Source organism: Castor canadensis, chromosome 1, assembly GCF_047511655.1.
Source record: "Castor canadensis chromosome 1, mCasCan1.hap1v2, whole genome shotgun sequence".
NCBI classification, from domain to species: domain Eukaryota; kingdom Metazoa; phylum Chordata; class Mammalia; order Rodentia; family Castoridae; genus Castor; species Castor canadensis.
The window spans coordinates 91,507,845-91,526,453 of NC_133386.1; the positions used below are offsets into that span (position 1 = coordinate 91,507,845).

Below are 18,609 nucleotides of genomic sequence, written 5' to 3' on the forward strand. Positions count from 1 at the left end.
GATGCTAGATTCCTCTGTCATCCTGTACAAAAATTATTCAAAAATAGATCAAATATCTTAATGCAAGACCTAAAACTTTGAAGCTGCTAGATGAAAACATAAGGAAAAATCTTGAAGATATGGAAATAGGTAGTACTTTTCTGAATAGAACCCCAATTCCTCAAAAATTTGAATAAAAATTAAAAATGGAATTGCATAAAATTAAAATCTTAAGGCACAGCAAAGGAAGCAATTGTCAGAATTGAAAGAAAACCTACAGAATAGTGGAAAATCTATGCCAGTTATTTACTAGGTAAAGATTAAAATCTAAAATATACAAAAGAGCTTCAAAAGTTAAACATCAAAAGAACAATCCAATTAATAAGTGAGCAAGTCAGTTGGACAGTTTTCATAAGAAGTACAAATGGCAAATAAATTCATGAAGAAATGTTTGACATCCTTAGCCATAAAGGAAATACAAATCTAAAACGACATTGAAATTCCATCTCACCCCAGTCGGAATGGCAATCATCAAGAAAACAAACAACAACAAATGCTGGCAAAAATGTGGAGAAAAAAGAATTCTCATACACTGTTGGTGGAAATTTCAATTGGTACAACCACTATGGAAATCAGTATGGAGGCTCCTTAAAAATTAAAAATAGAACTGCCATATGATCGAACTATACCACTTCAGGGCACGTATCTGAAGGAGTATAAGTCAATATATCTGCACACTCATGTTTATAGCAGCATGATTCACAATAACCCAGATATGGAATCAGCCTAGATGCCCATCAACCAATGAGTGGAGTCATAAAATGTGATTAATATGGAATATTGTTCAGTTATAAATAAAACTAGAGATCACTGTGTTAAATAACGTAAGCCAGACTGAGAAAGACAAATACCACTTGTTCTCTCTCATACGTGGAGTCTAATCCTTTAAAGTGAATGACAGCAGCCTCTTCAACAAAAACTGCTGGGAAAACTGGTTAGCAGTCTGCAAAAAACTGAAACTAGATCCATGTATATCACCCTATACCAATATTAACTCAAAATGGATCAAGGGTCTTAATATCAGACCACAAACTCTAAAGTTGATACAGGAAAGAGTAGGAAATACTCTGGAGTTAGTAGGTATAGGTAAGAACTTTCTCAACGGACCCCCAGCAGCACAGCAACTAAGAGATAGCATAGATAAATGGGACCTCATAAAACTAAAAAGCTTCTGCTCATCAAAAGAAATGGTTTCTAAATTGAAGAGAACACCCACAGAGTGGGAGAAAATATTTGCCAGCTACACATCAGACAAAGGACTGATAACCAGAATATATAGGGAACTTAAAAAACTAAATTCACCCAAAACTAATGAAGCAATAAAGAAATGGGCAAGTGAACTAAACAGAACTTTCTCAAAAGAAGAAATTCAAATGGCCGAAAAACACATGAAAAAATGCTCACCATCTCTAGCAATAAAGGAAATGCAAATTAAAACCACACTAGGATTCCACCTCACCCCTGTTAGAATAGCCATCATTAGCAACACCACCACCAACAGGTGTTGGCGAGGATGCGGGGGAAAAAGGAGCCCTCTTAGACTGTTGGTGGGAATGTAAACTAGTACAACCACTCTGGAAAAAAAATCTGAAGGCTGCTTAAAAAGCTGGACATTGATCTACCATTTGATCCAGCAATACCACTCTTGGGGATATACCCAAAAGACTGTGACACAAGTTACTCCAGAGGCACCTGCACACCCATGTTTATTGCAGCACTATTCATAATAGCCAAGTTATGGAAACAGCCAAGATGCCCCACTATTGACGAATGGATCAAGAAAATGTGGTATCTATACACAATGGAATTTTATGTAGCCATGAAGAAGAACGAAATGTTATCATTCGCTAGTAAATGGATGGAATTGGAGAACATCATTCTGAGTGAGGTTAGCCTGGCCCAAAAGACCAAAAATTGTATGCTTTCCCTCATATGTGGACATTAGATCAAGGGCAAACACAACAAGGGGATTGGATATGATCACATGATAAAAGTGAGAGCACACAAGGGAGATATGAGGATAGGTAAGACACCTAAAAAATTAGTTAGCATTTGTTTCCCTCAACGCAGAGAAACTAAAGCAGAAACTTAAAAGCAACTGAGGCCAACAGGAGAAAGGGACCAGGAACTAGAGAAAAGGTTAGATCAAAAAGAATTAACCTAGAAGGTAACACACATGCGCAGGAAATTAATGTGAGTCAACTCCCTGTATAGCTATCCTTATCTCAACTAGCAAAAACCCTTGTTCCTTCCTATTATTGCTTATACTCTCTCTTCAACAAAATTAGAGATAAGGGCAAAATAGTTTCTGCCAGGTATTGAGGGGGTGGGGGGGGAGAAGAAGGGGGTGGGGGTGGGGGGAGAAATGACCCAAACTTTGTATGCACATATGAATAAAAAAAATTTAAAAATAAAGTGAATGACAGGACTGTAAAACAGATTCTGTTTGAGAGCGGGTACCAGTAGGGGTGGGGGAAGCACAAAAGGAGAGAGTAAAGGGGTGGTGAATATGGTCTAACCACTTTGTATACATATAAAATCTGTTAAATTATTTTAAATAAGGGGGCATATGGAAGAGAAAGAATAATAAGGGGGATGAATTTGATCAAAGTACATTTATGCATGTATGAAAACATCACAATGAACCCCTTTGTACAATTATTGTGTGCTGATAAAATGTCAAAAAATTATACAGTAATGACAAAAGCGAGCGATACTTCCCACTTCTCATAAATTTTAAGGTCCAGTCTCCAGAAGTGGTTCCTCTAAGCTCTTATTTGTTCCTTCCACAGGGATGACTTGCTTGATCAGTGAAATAAGGAAAGCATCATTGTGCATTCTTGGAGTCCTCTTTGGCACACTTCCTTAGAGCCACCTACCTGAAAGCAATGTGAGTTCTGAGTGGAAACCTCTGTGTGTGTTTCAGAATTAACATCTGGCTTTGGAGAAATTCAGCCCCTTCCACCCAAGCTCCTTGAATGAGCAGTAAAACAGTATACTTGCTGTGCAGACAAGGGTTCAAAATATGCTCCCTAGTATGCTCTTCCAATTACATTGTTGCCTTTACCCCTGCTACTTAGAACTTCTAGGGCTACCACCTTTTCCCATCCTAGCTATTCCATTTATGACTAAATAGTAAGTGAATGAATAGTAGAACATCTACCTTGGCTAGAAATCCAAGATGAAATCTTCAAATTCAGACTAGTATGCAATGAAACTCATATTTCATCCCAATTTGGTTTCCAAGTATCTTTCTTAATTAGTTTATAAACTGAAAAGGAGAAAGCTATAGGTAATCAACACCCTCTAGGCTTCCAAAATGGGGCCATTAACTTTAATTAAATACATTAAAGTAATACATTTGAGGGCTGTCAGAGTGGCTCAAGTGGTAGAGCACCTGCTATGAAAACCTGAGTTCAAACCACAGTACCACCTCCCCCAAAAGTAATATACTTGAAAAAATTGACAAAAATCACATCCTTACAAAAATCTCAATCCTTAATTTAGCAAAAGAACAAATAGCAATGGATGTAGAGGATTGAACAAATAAGAACTCAAATAAGAACATGGAAATGTGTTCTCTGCAAACAGAAGATACTCATTCTTCACATGTTTTTATGGGAGAAAAAAACTACAAAACTACAAAACTACAAAACTTGGTCACATGCTAAATCTTCAATAAAATCTCAGGAAGTTCCAAAAAGTGGTAATTCTATCTGTCACATTGTCTAATAGTAAAAATAAAATAGGAAATTAACAATGCAGAACAACTAAATAAAATTGAAAATGGATCAGAAATATCAAATAAGTCTAACCTTCTGGTCAAAAAGACAAAATTGTAGTTTCAGATAATTAAACTTTATCAGTTGCCTTTTGTGTACTATCTCACATCCTCTGTTTCCAGCAACCTCTCTGTTGAAAATATTTCCATGTAAGTTACAACGTGATTTTCTTTTCAAATAGCAGCTCATGTCAAGGGTAAGTCATACCACACACAGATTCTCAACCTAGGAGTGTAGTGGGATAGAAGTCAAGGGTGAAATATTTTCCCTTTGTCCCTTGGGGAGACAATACCAAGACACATTTAATATAGTCCTCAGAGTGTCCCTGTGAGATCAAGGTCCATTTTCTCACAATATATATCAACTCACTAAGGCATACATGTGTTGGCATTCTCCCTGTTTCCTTTTCATCCTCCATGATCTCTCATTCCCACTTTCTGGAACCACTTCTCAAATTAACTAACTGCTTGTACACAAGCTCTTGTCTCAGGTTCCTTTCTCCCTTCCCAAGAAACACAAATTAAGTCAAGTATAATGCTGGAAAGCAGATATTGTATATAGTGCACAGAGTCCAATCCACTAGTCAGATGGCAACAAGATCCCCTCTGTGGTGAGATGAACTTCCAGTAACTGAGAGATGACTGGGGACATTACTGCAAAAGGATTTTTAACTACAGAATTAAGACTAAAATGCAGACTAGGATATCAGAAAAGAGTACAAATGTTTTCTGTCCTGATATTATGGAAATTATAAAAGTAATAAAAATTGGGAAGAGAAGCAAGAAATTAATTGCCTCACCTGTAATACTTTAGAATTGAAAGACATCATTAAAGTTGATGAACCAAGAGGTAGAAATATAATAATATTTAACAATATAAAGAATGAGAAAGACAATATCAACTAAAATCTGTTGTTGAAAAGGGGTCAGGGAAAAGAAACATGCTAATTTTAACACTGCTGCACAGGAACTAATAGATACCATCCAAAGTAATAGAGGGCAAAGGGTGTTGAGGACTAGAAAAAAAGTCACTCAGATTTTTGCTTAATATCAAAAATCAACACACACAGGCAAAGAAACAAAGTACATAATGAAAGACATTTTTTAAATTGCTGAAACAGAGTACATAAAATAATAGTGCGGAACAAAGATCAAATTTATCTAAATATCAATAAATGTCAAGTTACTTAATTTATATATTAAAAGAAAAGTTTTCAGGCTGGATCACTGAACAATACCCAACTCTATACTTTGTACAAGAGACATATTGAAAACATAATGACCCAGAAAAGCTAAAAATAAATAGTAGGCAAAAACCTTCAAAATAAAAACAATATCAAGATTTTAATATCAAAAAGGAGATTGAACCCAAAAAGCATAAATAATCCATAAAAATAAAGACTTTCTTTCTTTTTGATGGTTCTGGGGTTTGAATCAGGGCCTTGTGCTTTCTAGGCAGATGCTCTACCTCTTCAGCCACTCTGCCAGCCCTTATTTTGTTAAAGACTTAAAGCTAAGGACACAATTCAGTAAGGATATAGTTATAAGTTTTTATGCATTAAGTAATACTTGATCATATTGTGTAAGGGGAAATTACAAAATCTAGATGGAGAAATAGAAACCTGTTTCATCAACATAATTCACTATATTATTAGCTCTAAAGAAACAAATACATGATTTTATCTATAACCACTCAAAAGGTATTTGGTAAACAATCAAGCAACCATTCTTGATTTAAAATGGCTCAAGTAATATGGAAAAGATATGTATTTGTTTAGTATGATGAAATAAATCTATCTCAGCCAACAAGTCAGTATTATGCTTAAAGGGAAAAACAATAGAAGCATTCCTACTAAACTTATGGAAAATTATGGCACTAATCACCATTTGGAAAAAGGTAAAACCATACCTCACAGTATATATCAGTATAAATTGTATAGAAAATGAAACTTAGACAATTCCTTTATGACTAGAATGATTAAGAATAAATTACCAATAAATTTTACATGAAAAATTTAAAGTATGCATGGTGAAAAGAAAAAAATCATAACAAGTAAAATCAAAAGATGGTGCAAATTGTTTCCAAGTCAATAACACAGGTAAAAGACTAAACTAACATATAAATCAAGTCCAGAAATAAAGATTGATAACTGGATAAAAAATGGGAAAAGTACATGAACAGGAGCTTCAGAAATGAGTGGCCCTTAAATGCAATCTCATACTTAGTAAGGAACATGCACATTTCCAATACCGGGATGTCTCCTCGAAGGGCAAAATAGACTGATGAGTGTGTAAACTGGTTATAGCCATGAAGGATAATAATGCAGCATCTGTTAAAATAACAAATGACATGCCTCTGCCCCATCAATTCCACTTCTGGGAATTTGTCCTAAAGATGGGCTTACGCATGTGAAACTGATGATAGCTACGCAATGAAGAAGTATTTGTAACAGCAAAAATTGGAAGCACCCAAATGCCCATCAGCAGAGGACTGGTAAATTAACTCTGTATATCCATAAAAATTGACTACCCTGAAGGCATTTTTTACAAGTGAAGATGTGCCAGTCACAGTGTCTCGAACCGTAATTTTAATTACACAGGTGGTAAACAAATGGCTGGATGCAGTGGCCCACACCTGTCATCCCAACTAGGTGGGAAAGCACAACTAGGAGGATTAATGTCCAGGCCAGCCCTGGCACAGAGTGAGACCCTATCTCAAAAATAATCAACACAAAAAGGATTGATGGAGTGGCTCATGTGGTAGAGTGCCTGCCTAGCAAGTATAAGGCATTGATTTCAACTACCTGTACCATAAATAAAGTAAGATGCTTTCTGTGTAATGATATGAAAAGGTCATTTGCCAGGCATGGTGGTTCACATCTGCAATTCCAGGATGCTGGAAGTGAAGATCAAGAGGATTGTGATTTGAAGTCAGTCCAGGCTAAAAGTGAGACCTCATCTCAACCAGTATCTGGGTCTGGTGGTACAGACCAGTAATCCCAGCTATTCAGAACAGGAGGATTGTGGTCCATGCCAGCTTAGGTATAAACTAAGACCATATCCCCAAAATAACTAAAGCAAAAAGGGCTTTGGAGTGGCTCAAGTGGTAGAGTGCCTGCCTTGCAAGTACAAGGACCTGAGTTCAAACCCCAATACCACCATCGAAAAAAAAAAATTCTAGGGCTGCTTTAACAAACTATTAAAAACCAGATGGCTTTAAAACAACAGAAATTTAGAACTTACAGTTCTAGAAACTGTAAGTTTGAAATGAAGGTGTTGTCAGGGCCACATGTTCTCTGAAGGCCCTAGGAAGGGTCTGTTCCATACTTCTTTCTTCTGGTCGTTGTTGGCGATCCCTGGCATTCCTTAGCTTGTGGACATGACTCCAATCTCTTCCTCCACTTTCACATAACATTCTCCTCTAAACTAGAGCATGAGTAAATGAATGGGTACTATAGTTGAAACATAAGCCTAAGCATGTTAGTTTTTACATTATGTGAAAAATAAACCAGGAACGTAGCAATGTATAAAACATGCCACCTTTTATTTAAAAAAGAGGAATAAAAATTCATACTGCTTGTATCTGCATATGTTCTGAGAAGATTCTTAAGAAACCAAGAAAAAAAGTTGAGCTGTATATATGCACATTTGTATTTTAGATTAGAGACAGGAAAGAATTAAGAACTTACTGTATACATTTTCATATTATATTGGTTTCTGAGGCATGGGATATATTGCCTAATCAAAATGTTTAATTAAAAAAAGGAGGGTGAAATAGTGAGATCTGTGGTATTGGCACAAGAAAAAGAGAATCATTAGGACAAGATATGAACTCAAGAAATAAACACACACATACCTCAGAAGCAGCACTTCAAAGGGGTTCGTAGAACTAAAGGTTAATTTTATGTTATTTTGCTTATCTGCGTTGCCTATTTCCTCAAAGAACTTGTTTCTTCTGTAGCAATAGAAAAACAATTTAAAATGTCTTTAATCCCTTTTGTAAAGTTTAGCAGAGACAAACAATTAAGGATCAAAGCCTTTTGAGAATAAAAGAATGCTTCTTTTCCCCCAAAGTGTTTAAAACCTGATAGTCTCTCCTATTTAAAAAAATGAAGTAAAAGAAAAGATAGGAGAGAGGCCCAGCAGAGTCATTAATTGTATAATTCAGGTATTTTTAAAACTCAGAGTTGAAAGTGAGAAATTATTTTTAAGGAAACCATTTCCAAAGCAGAAGCTGTGTGACAAAATCGTTTCTTTGTTATCACTGCCTTGGTTGTGTTCGTGCTTTTTGCACACTGAGTAACCTTATGCAGAGCGAAGGCTATAAATTCCATACGTGTGTGATCCAGCCCCCAGTCAGTATCTCTGGTGTAGATCTTCCTTCTGTTTGCTGCACATGTCTGGGTGCACATCCCACAACCAACTCAACGTGTTTAAGATGAAGCCACTCATCACTGCCTACCTCCCCAACCTGCCTTGCTTGTAGTCCCCATTTGCAGACATGTCCTTAGTTACTGGGGCCTCTTTTCTTGCCCCATCTCTCCACTCCAGTCAGTTACCAAGGGCTATCAGTTCTCTCTCATAAATAACTCTACTATTCATTTATGTTGTATATTCTCACTGGCTCTTTCATTATTTCTTATCTGCAATTCCTGTGAATGGTTCAATCCATCTTCTACATTAGCACAGAAGTGACTGTTGCAAAATGAAAATCTATGTCATACTGCCATCTAAAAATCCTCTTATGACTTCTAGTAATTGCGTTATATATAATAGGAGCTCTATAAGTACTTGTTAAATGAATGACTGCATCATGGGCAGTGACTAGTAGATTCAGACAGAGCTATTTTCGTATTTATTAGCCATAAAATAATTGTTAAGAAAAACACCACCCCGTTAAGGACATTTGCTAGTCTTTAACCTCTAAAACTGTTCATATCAAATCAAACTATTATAAAGGAAGTTCTATTTTTCTTTGTAAGCTTGATTTTACTATATTCAACCAACCAGGAACAATGGTTACAATGTATATGAGATTTTGGAATTGAATACACCAATAGATAATAATCATGATAACCGCAACAGGATTTCCCAGTGGTGATTTAAAACTCAGAATTCTTTTAGCTTCAAATCCACATACATTGAGCAACCCAAAGGAAAACTCTCCCTAAAATAAAGATGACTAATTCTCATCCACTAAATTATTATTCAAAACACACTCTTTGTAAGCATACCTAAACACATTTCTGTAATGCTAAAAGCATCCAGAGATATATAGCACTCATCTTGCTATAAATTTAAATGCAATCCTGACCTGTATTTCTATGAATGAATAAAAATGTTACTTGGGCAATCTGGCTTGTGCAGTTAATCAAGAGAATTGTATCTTTAGGAGTATCCTAGCAACCTCTCAGCAGCTAAGGAAAAATCCAACTGACAATGTACACCAATTTAATTATGCTGCTGGACTCCATCAAACTTCACAGTTAATCAAAAAGATACTTTCAAACAGAAATTAAGCCACAGCTGAAAATGAGAATTGCTGGAGAGGAGGAGGAAAGGAAGAATTTCATATCTAAATGAGGACTCTTTACAGCATGTTTATGAATAAGTACAGGGGTAAGAAAAACTGATAAAGTTATGATTCCAGTGGAGGTGTCAGGACCAATATATTAATTATTTTAAGACATTGCTATTCCCTGGGCTGAAATTACACCAGGGTAATCACAATTTTGTAGATATATTCAAAACTTGCAACTCTACTACATTTTCATTGGCCTGCCAAATGTGCATTTTTCTAGTGGTGATGTATTTTACGGGCTCTGAGCCCTGGAGAAATATGCTTAAGTGCACATTTGGAAATATGGCTATTTTTATCATTATCACTACCCCATCTCTAACATCACTATTTTATACAACCCGATTCTGGGCGTCACATAAACAGAATCCACAAAAACAGATCCATTCAAGATGAAGTGTTTTCTGTTGGTTTTTGTTTGATTTTTTAATAGAAAAAAGCCAGGAAGCCAAAGAAAGACATACGGAGACTTTGTGTAGTAAGCAAAATCCAAACTCATGAAAACATGATGGATTTTGTTCATAAATAAGTGCTTCCTCTGAATGTATATGCAAATTCCTGTTAGCATACATCTGTCGTCACAGGGGCTGAGGAGTAGACACATGAGAAATTTGAATACTTAGCTCTATTTAATATATTCCCTGTATATAGGCTAATTTCTTTTAGATAATTTTAATATTTCTTAAACCTCAAGCACAGAAACTTCTTGCCTGGACCAAAGAGCACACATGTGTGCACACACACACTTTTTCCTCAAACTTTCAAAAACTGAAAATTTGAAGAAAACTGTTGCTAAAAAAAAAAATGCATGCTCACATACAATGTCAAGTATAAACCACATTATTCTTGAAGTAATGCTATAAGGACAATATTTTGGAAGTGCTTCTGAAAATTTGGGATTATAGGTTATAACAGAGGAATGCCACACGAACTATTGAATCTCTTAGGTGTTGGTTGTTTTAATAGAATTCCTGTTTCCTGACTAGTTCAAATTTTCTAATATATTAACCACAGAGAACTGACAGTTACAGACCACAACTCATTGTAGCCATTGAAAAGGTAGTGATTTCCAAGGTCATGAAAGTAAAAGAGGGGACTGCTAGAGGTAGAAAGGGAAGGGAAAGAGGCAAGAGGCTATGAAAGAGTAATGGAGTGAATATGATCTAACTACATTATTGCATGTATGGAAATGTCATGATGAAACCCCTTGCTATGTAGAATTTAATATATATCACCCCTCACAAAGATTATTTCTAGAGAATGCTGTATGAGGGTCAAAGGTTGAGTCCATACACCCTACCTTGCTGTACTGTGATCATAAGCCCTAGGTGCTAGATTTGAATGTGCAAAACCCCATCAGTAGCACCCCGCGTATTACCTTAGTTCTCAGGCTTCACTGTATCGGGACCCTCTGCAGCCTTGCTCAAATAGGCTACAGACATCACCCTCAGCGCTTCTGGCTTAGTAGGTCTGAGAATTGGCATTTTTATCTAGCTCCCAGCAGGTGCTACAGTTCTGAGGGACATACTTCAAGAACTTCTGACCAAAGTATAAATCAAATCTGTCTAATTTAAATGATGCTGAATCTGTTCTTCAGGAAGCAAGTGGAGGTACTGTTCAGAAAAACACCACTATTTCCTGCCTAGGATGAGGCATGCATAGATATTGATAATAAAACTAGACTGCAGAGTCATGGACTACATTGTTGTGTATGTGAGATCCTGGTCCTAATGTGTGAAACAATAATACTAACAAGATTTTCCTGGTCTATGCTCTTTGGTTCTATTGATTTTATTTATCTATTAAAGATTTTAGATAAAAATTATTTTAGATAAAGAGCATGCAGGTTTGTACTCATTATGTGAAGAAGCTCCTCTGTAAGTGCTTAAGAGAGTAAATATTACAGATATCACATAGATCAGAAGTAAATATTGAAGCTAAATTTAAGATTTTAGAAGTTTCTATAGAGGGAAAAAAGACACCAGGACTTTTTAGTATCCTTGACTGTCAGTGTATATTAGGGCAAGATAAAAAATCTTGTACTGACATCAATGGTGTCGTTTCAGATTGTATGAAAAGTATACCTTTTCCAGGGTCAATATTAGCTGGGACAGGAAATCTGAAATTTGATATTCAGGTCAGTTAAAGAGAGAATGTTCCCTTTGGTCATAGTTTTCAGGGCATCCCCCGGTGTTCCTGGCATGAAAGCTTCATCCTGAATTCTAATGTGCTGCCCTCAGACCACAGTCCGAGCTCTTCATTTGTACCTATTACTCCTCCATGGAAACAGACAGCAAAGCAAAACTATGTGTGTAAAACTGCTTCTCCCACAGACTGCTGTTCACAAAGACAGTGATCAAAGTGTCTTCCTTGGAAGACTGTAACCTCAGCATGGTTCTGTAAAGATGAGAATCTTTCCAATTAAAGATGGAAGATTGTGGGGTAGGAAAACATGCTTAGTATTTAAATGTCCATATTGACAAACTTCTGTTGTCAACAACAACAAAAAATTTGGGATCCCCAAAGTTGGTGGGGTTTTTTGCCCTACTTTTGCTGAATATTTCTAATTTTTACTTTTAGATTGAATATGTACATATATTTTAAAAATATGCATTCAACATTGGAAAACCTTTATCTGGGGCTCTAAGCCTTTCCTTTGGACACTAAAGTATAATGCCTTGTGTTTCCCTCTTAGTGCTCACATAGCTCATCCTTTAACAACCAATGAACTTCACAGTGCAACTTTCTGGTTGCAATCCTACCTCATTATAGAAATAACTTGTTTTGGGGAATAAGGAATGTTTAGCAAGTAACCACTGCATAGTCCATTAAGAACTTTTAATGTTTATCTCATAAAAACTATTAATTTTTTTGGTAATACTGGGGTTTGAAACCAGACTTGCAATTGCTAGGCAGAGGTTCTGCCACTGGAGTCTTTTTTTTTTTTTTGGAGCTTTAGTTATTTTTTAGGTAGGATCTCATATTTCTGCACAGAGATGAACTCAGACTACAATCCTCCTACCTATAGCCTCCCATATAGCTGTAACCACAGCTGTGTACCACCATGCCCATCTATGAGTTGAGAAGGGGATCTTTTTGTCCCAGCTAGTCTCCCTATCTCTGCCTCCCAAGTAGCTGAGGTTACACAAGACCACAGCCCAGTTCATTTTAATCTTTTAAGTTGTAAGATAAAGTAAATGTAGTTTTTGTATGTTAAAGATTCCTTAACCAGGGGAACCATGCCTCCCCTTGTCCCATAGAATTCTCTTCATTCCATGAACAGGGTAAGAGCAAGGACTCCATTCTTCCCTGTACAAGGCCACCAGTATTTGACTTCAGCTTCCATAAAGAGTACTAATGAAAAACTCTTCATTTCTTTGGATTTCTTATATTGAGACTGTTGAGACTACCTGTATAATCTACAATTTGTGTGTTATCTATTATCTCAAATGTAAAATGGGAAGAATGATAATTGGAAAAAACTTTGTAAGGAATAAATGGAATAAATGGCTGAAGTCCATAAAAATGCCAATTTTCATTTCTGGCATTTAACAAATATTGCCCTTTCCTTTTCTTCTTTCCCCAAAACTATAACAGCAAAGCAGCTAACATCTGAGTACCTCTGATTCTCAGCACCTTTTGGATATCAACTCACTGATTGCGCATAACTACCATGAGATAAGTAATCTCAATAGCCCAGTTTTGTAGAAGAGGAAGAGGAGGTGCAGAGTTTGTGTAGCTTATCCAAGGATGCATATGTCATGTAACTAGAAAGCCTTGTGTTTTCTGGATTTCATTTATTGTTTGCTGTGAGGGTCTCACCCCTCCTTATGTCCCTGAACCTGTCTTTAGGAAATCCTTCCAAGGTGTTTTTTCTACTCTTCTGTGGAAGAGCACATAGGTCTCACAGTGCATTTAAAACTGAATAAAGGGAAGTAAATGCAGACCTATGAGGTACTATATATTTAATGCAGACATTTTGTGATAACATGGAGGTTTAGAAACTTTTTCTGCTGTCTTGTGCCTAGTATCAATGAATTATATATACATACATTTGCTCTACTTTTTCAATTATTCCCTAAAAGAAACTCATAAATAGCCATGATAGCAGCTAATGTTTATGAGTGCTGATAATGTGCCAGGCGCCCTGCCAAGCATTAACCTAACTGTGTCATTTACTAATAACCACCATAAGTGGTATTACAAAAGATCAATATGAGCAGAGGACCCTGGTCCACAGACATGTGGGGATGGAACCACACTCACTCTGTGAGGGCAGGGCCGTCTGATTTCCACATGCTCCTGCCACTTCACACAGTGCAGGACACCCAGGAAGCACCAAAGTCTTTAATGAAAAGCAATTGCTGCTTAATAAGAGACTACTTTATATAAAACTATATAAAAGGGCAGTTAAAGGTGAGAAGAGCATGTGTTGTGTAGCAGAGAAAAAGATATTCTTTGTTGACAATTTATGCTAACTTCTTGAGTTCCCCCAAAATTCATATTGTCGCTCTGATACAACTTTCCCTTCCCCTTTTCATCAGGCAGATTTGCCTGCTCTAACCAACTATCAAGCAGTCAGGGACACCGTGATAGCACTACACAGCTAAATATGAAATGAAGAGGATCATCAGAAAAACAGTAGGTTGCCCATGAAGTAAGTGTGTTTATGTTATGATTCAATTTCATACTCCTCACTCTCACCTTCTTTTTTATAGTATGAGCAATATGTGCCATTATGATAGCTATTAAAGGTGAAAGGATTAATTAAAATCATAATTATCTGATAAGACCAGCATACTGTCTAATCTGATTTAGGGCAAATTCATCTACTTCAACTAAAAATATCAGAAAAAAAATTAAAGGTGAATAATGAAATAAAAATTAACCTTGAAAATTCTGTTTCTACTATATATTTTCCAAGTAACCTAAGGTATTATTCAAATAAAGAGTCATGCTGTGTTTTTAATTTTTATTAATAAGAGTTCTGAGTACAAATACACTTAACTTGACATTTAGAAAAAAATGATTCACTCTCTAAGCTTTGTTCATTAAAAAAACTGTTCTGTACATTTTAATCTCCAATTTTAATACTTAATACCATAATGCTTTTAAGCCTGTAATTTTAGTTTTAATTTTAATAATTCTATCTTGTTGCATCTGGTTAAAGAGACCATCTGGTAGACAAAAGTATGAGAATAAAGTAACTCAAATAAAAATTTTTCCTAAAAAACTTCCAAAAAATAAAACCTAAAAATTAGAATACTTTTGGTAGAAAAAAAGCAGCTATGAAAAAAAATTAACATTACATAATATTTTATCACACATTACAAATAATGTGTTTTACATATATTAAAATGATTTGCAACATAGTAAACATTTATATCAGATGTAAAATCTCTAAGAAAATTTTTAATAACAGTTTAGCACTTTGGGGAGATTCTGTTCCCAATAAAAGGAACACAATTTAGAAGACAACAGGTGGTATATCTTTTAATTAGAGACCTAAACAGGTAAGTCTTCACAAATAGTCATGAAATGATTCTCAGTAATAAGCATTTATCAGAACTCCAGATAAAATAGTAACTCTTTCCCCACATCAGTATGTATGTGCTTGGCATCAGAAACCATACATACCATAGTCCATTCTTGAAAAAAAGCTCACTTTAGAATGAGTGCCAGTCTTTAGCTTTTATTCTTCTGGGCACACTATTCTGTCACTCTTCATTTTAACAGTGTTTACTCCTTCCTTGGCTGGTGGTATATTATTGCTTCTTATACTTCTTTGCAGCTGAAGTGAACTACAAACAGCTAAAACAAAAACAATTCATTTCCACAGACACCTATTCACCCTACTCAGCCGGGCAGAAGCCCCAACTCTGTAAAAAGACAATTTTATCCAAAGTTACTTTACGTTTACTCCTTTAAGTCCAATAGTATTATACTACTGACTCCTTGGTTTAGGGGCAAATTTAAATGTTAGAAGTACATATTAAAATCTATTTATTATACTACCCTAGAAACATAATTGAGTTTAAAATCTTTCTATATGGGGATGAAATTTCTTCTATTACTTGTATTTGGTATGCAAACTTACACTTACTCACTGAGATATAAAGAGTGTAGTAGAAAAAAGGGAGAAATTACACTGTCCCCAAGCCTCTGGGAGCCACATCAGAGGGGACCATCCATCCAAACAGAGAAATCAACCTAAGATGCTAGCAGTGTTGTCGGTAAGTGACTACAGAAGATGTAATGAAATGAGTAGTACTCAACAGTGGGTACTTTCAGAGGACTGGGAAATCCCAATGTTGTCACTGTTACCACTTAAAACAACTCAACCTTTACCATAAAGTAAGGGCAGGGCTTCTAAGAAGCACTGGTTCTCCACCACCTAGGGTCTATACTTCACACTGGAGACTCACTCTGAATTTCTATTCAACAGTCAGTGGAAAGATGATATTTAGCTCAGTGAGAATTTGACCAAAAATTAATAGCAATAAAGTAGGAAATAGGTATGACTTCTGGTGAGATAAAAACTTCGTACAAACCTGGTTTATGAGGTTAAACTACTTGTAAGTAAAAAGTCAAAACATTGCTAAGTCATTCTTAGCAAACTAATTATGTGGTGGCAATATGATCTACTTCTTTCTAATTGTACTGTATTTAGCTACTAAAATCATTAATAAGGACTTTTTAACATTAAAGTCTACATGTTTATAATAAATACTGTTATTAAAATATTTTAATATTTACAATTGGAAAAAATATATATACTTTAGTCAGTCATCTCAGTGCCACTTCTTCGATTTCATCTTCTACAGAATCAACTGCTTTCACTGCTGGTTTGTTTGCATGTTTCAATCGGTGTCTGTTTGGATTAAAATTTCTTCCTTCTCCAAGGAAAAAGTCTTCATCTTCATCAGGCTCTCTAACCCTGCTGCTTTTATCCCCAGGGAGAAAACTTCGAGGGTCAAAGTCTACTTTACTGGCAGCCAGAGAATTTGGGTCACTACTTCTAGAGGAAATGGTGCTGCTGCCACTGGTACCAAACAGCTGTTCCATCAGGCTAGCTTTTTTCTCCTTTCTTGCAATTAAATCTACACTGTCTTTACTAAGGGTTTCCATACTATGTTTTTGGAAATCTAAAAGGCCACTTTTTTGGCTAAATGGATTTGACTTCTCTGATGTCTTTGCAAATGAAGGCACATAGTTACCAAATGCAAACTCATTTGGAGAGATTGGACTTCTAATATTTCCTGGATTCTGACCTTCTCCTTTTGGAGCAAAACAACCAATGTCTTGCAAATGATGTCCATTAAATGATCTCTCTGAGGATTCAGAGAACCTGTATGTTTTAGGGCTTCTCTGAAGAGAGTGCAGTTTTGATTCAAAATCAGGTAGCAATGGCAAAGGAGGACATTTTAGATTCCGAGAATCTTGGAGTTCTTTGTTGATTTCATTCAGTTTAGCAAGTAGCATTTCTCTCTTTAGTCTTTCTTCTTCCTCTTCTTCCAATTTACCAATGTTTTGATTTTGATACATATCCACATGGTACCTTCCAGTTTCCAACTCCAGCTTTTCTTCTCTTTCTAGTAAAGATCCCTTTTCTTTTTGCTTTTTATCTAGTTCTTCTCTTTCCAATTCTGTATGAAATAAAATTTTAAAAATGAGATTTTACAGTATTGGATATTTCAAAATAGGAAAACTCAATTATCGTCTTTTATAAAACAGTATTTTTTATCTAATTTCAATATTGTAAATACAGTGAGGAGGTACAGCATATATTTCACTTAGATACTTGATATTCTCGGATTAGGGAATATGTTTGACACATACTGCATTTACGATTCATATTTTCAGAAATATGAATCTTCTTTGAAGTAGGTGTGGGAAGGTTCTCTATTTTCTCTATTTTTTTCATAACTATGGATGGAGAAAACTATTAAACTTAAACCCATGGATGTCATATCCTGAGAAAAATACAACATTCCTTATGTAGTATTCTGACAGCAGAATCATTAACTTAAATCTAAGAGAAAAACCCCAAAGAAGAACATTCTATTTTTTAAAATGGGTCTATGTTCATAAAATGTTAATCTCACAAAATAAAAAACTGAAGCAAATAAGCTGCTCCAGAGTAAAAAAGTAAAGAGGCTAAAGAGGTAGGAAAATTAAAGACAATTTATGACCATGTTTTCTAGATGGGAGAAAATGCTATAAAGACAATATTGTGTCTACTGACAACAATCACAATATATGAAGAGATAAATGAGCTGTATCAAAGTTAAATTTCCTGAATTTGAAAATTATATTGGAATGATGTAACAGAATGTCCTTGTCTGGTAGAAATACATGTGCAAGTACTTAAGGATATAGGCATAAAGTACACAATTTTACTTCATGTTATTAAATAGTTTCTTGGCTATTCTTCTACTTTTCTATAATTTTGAAGTTATTCCAAACGAAAGAATCAAAAATACTAAAATACATAAGAACACTCTAACTCTGATAACTTCAGGAGATGGCATACATTCTCACTGAAGTCAGAGATCATTGCATAGAGACTCCAGGAAAAAAATAATCAGCCAAAAGGACAAAGACAAGTGATAGTCTTCAGTATTTTATTCCTCCCATTTCTTAGAGGAATTGAGTATAACACCTCATTTTCTACTCTTTAAAATGAGAAAGTATCTTTCTCTATCCATTAGCCAACAGTGACAAAAACACAGCTTCTATTTCAAGTTGCACTGTGTATGCCCACATTCACAGACACAATTGTGTCACAGTCTTATGTTCTATGAACTTCGGCCCAGCTTAAAACAACAAAAGAAAGATTTCTTTGTGAGCAGCTAGTCTATAACTAATTGAATACACTCAAAAGGTTTATGATCTGGGATCACAACAGTTTATCCAGATAGAAACGAGCTTGTTCCTGATCTTCATTTCCCATTACTTGAAACTATGTGAGTTGATTCACTGAATTTCCACACTAACATTGAACATACTAAACATTTACTTTATAAATTGAAATCAAATAAAAATTATAGGAATATATTCATGGCATTATAATTCATTGATTTTTTGACACTTAAGCTAGTCTATGGACTATAGAGTTTCAAGGTCAAACCCAAAAATGGCAGTTGTCTCTTACCTGTGTCTTCTTCAAGTTTTAGTTAATACAAAAAGAATATTTTGACCCTTTATCTAA

At 35.4% G+C, this 18,609-nt stretch overlaps 1 protein-coding gene across 7 annotated transcripts in view; it reads right to left on the reverse strand.

Moving 5' to 3' along the window:
• Nucleotides 1-7,663: 7,663 nt before the first annotated feature.
• The window catches only part of Lca5 (lebercilin LCA5), a 175,040-nt gene continuing 164,094 nt past the window's right edge, over nt 7,664-18,609 (reverse strand). For 5 of the 7 annotated variants that reach the window (XM_074079622.1, XM_074079609.1, XM_074079613.1 and 2 more), the window contains one exon: nt 14,343-17,044. In XM_074079622.1, coding sequence (XP_073935723.1) covers nt 16,185-17,044 — 860 coding nt within the window. In that variant the 3' untranslated portion in view covers nt 14,343-16,184. Of the gene's footprint in view, nt 7,776-14,342; nt 17,045-18,609 lie in introns of those variants that run through there. The other 2 variants (XR_012449838.1, XM_074079617.1) reach the window with 2 other exon arrangements.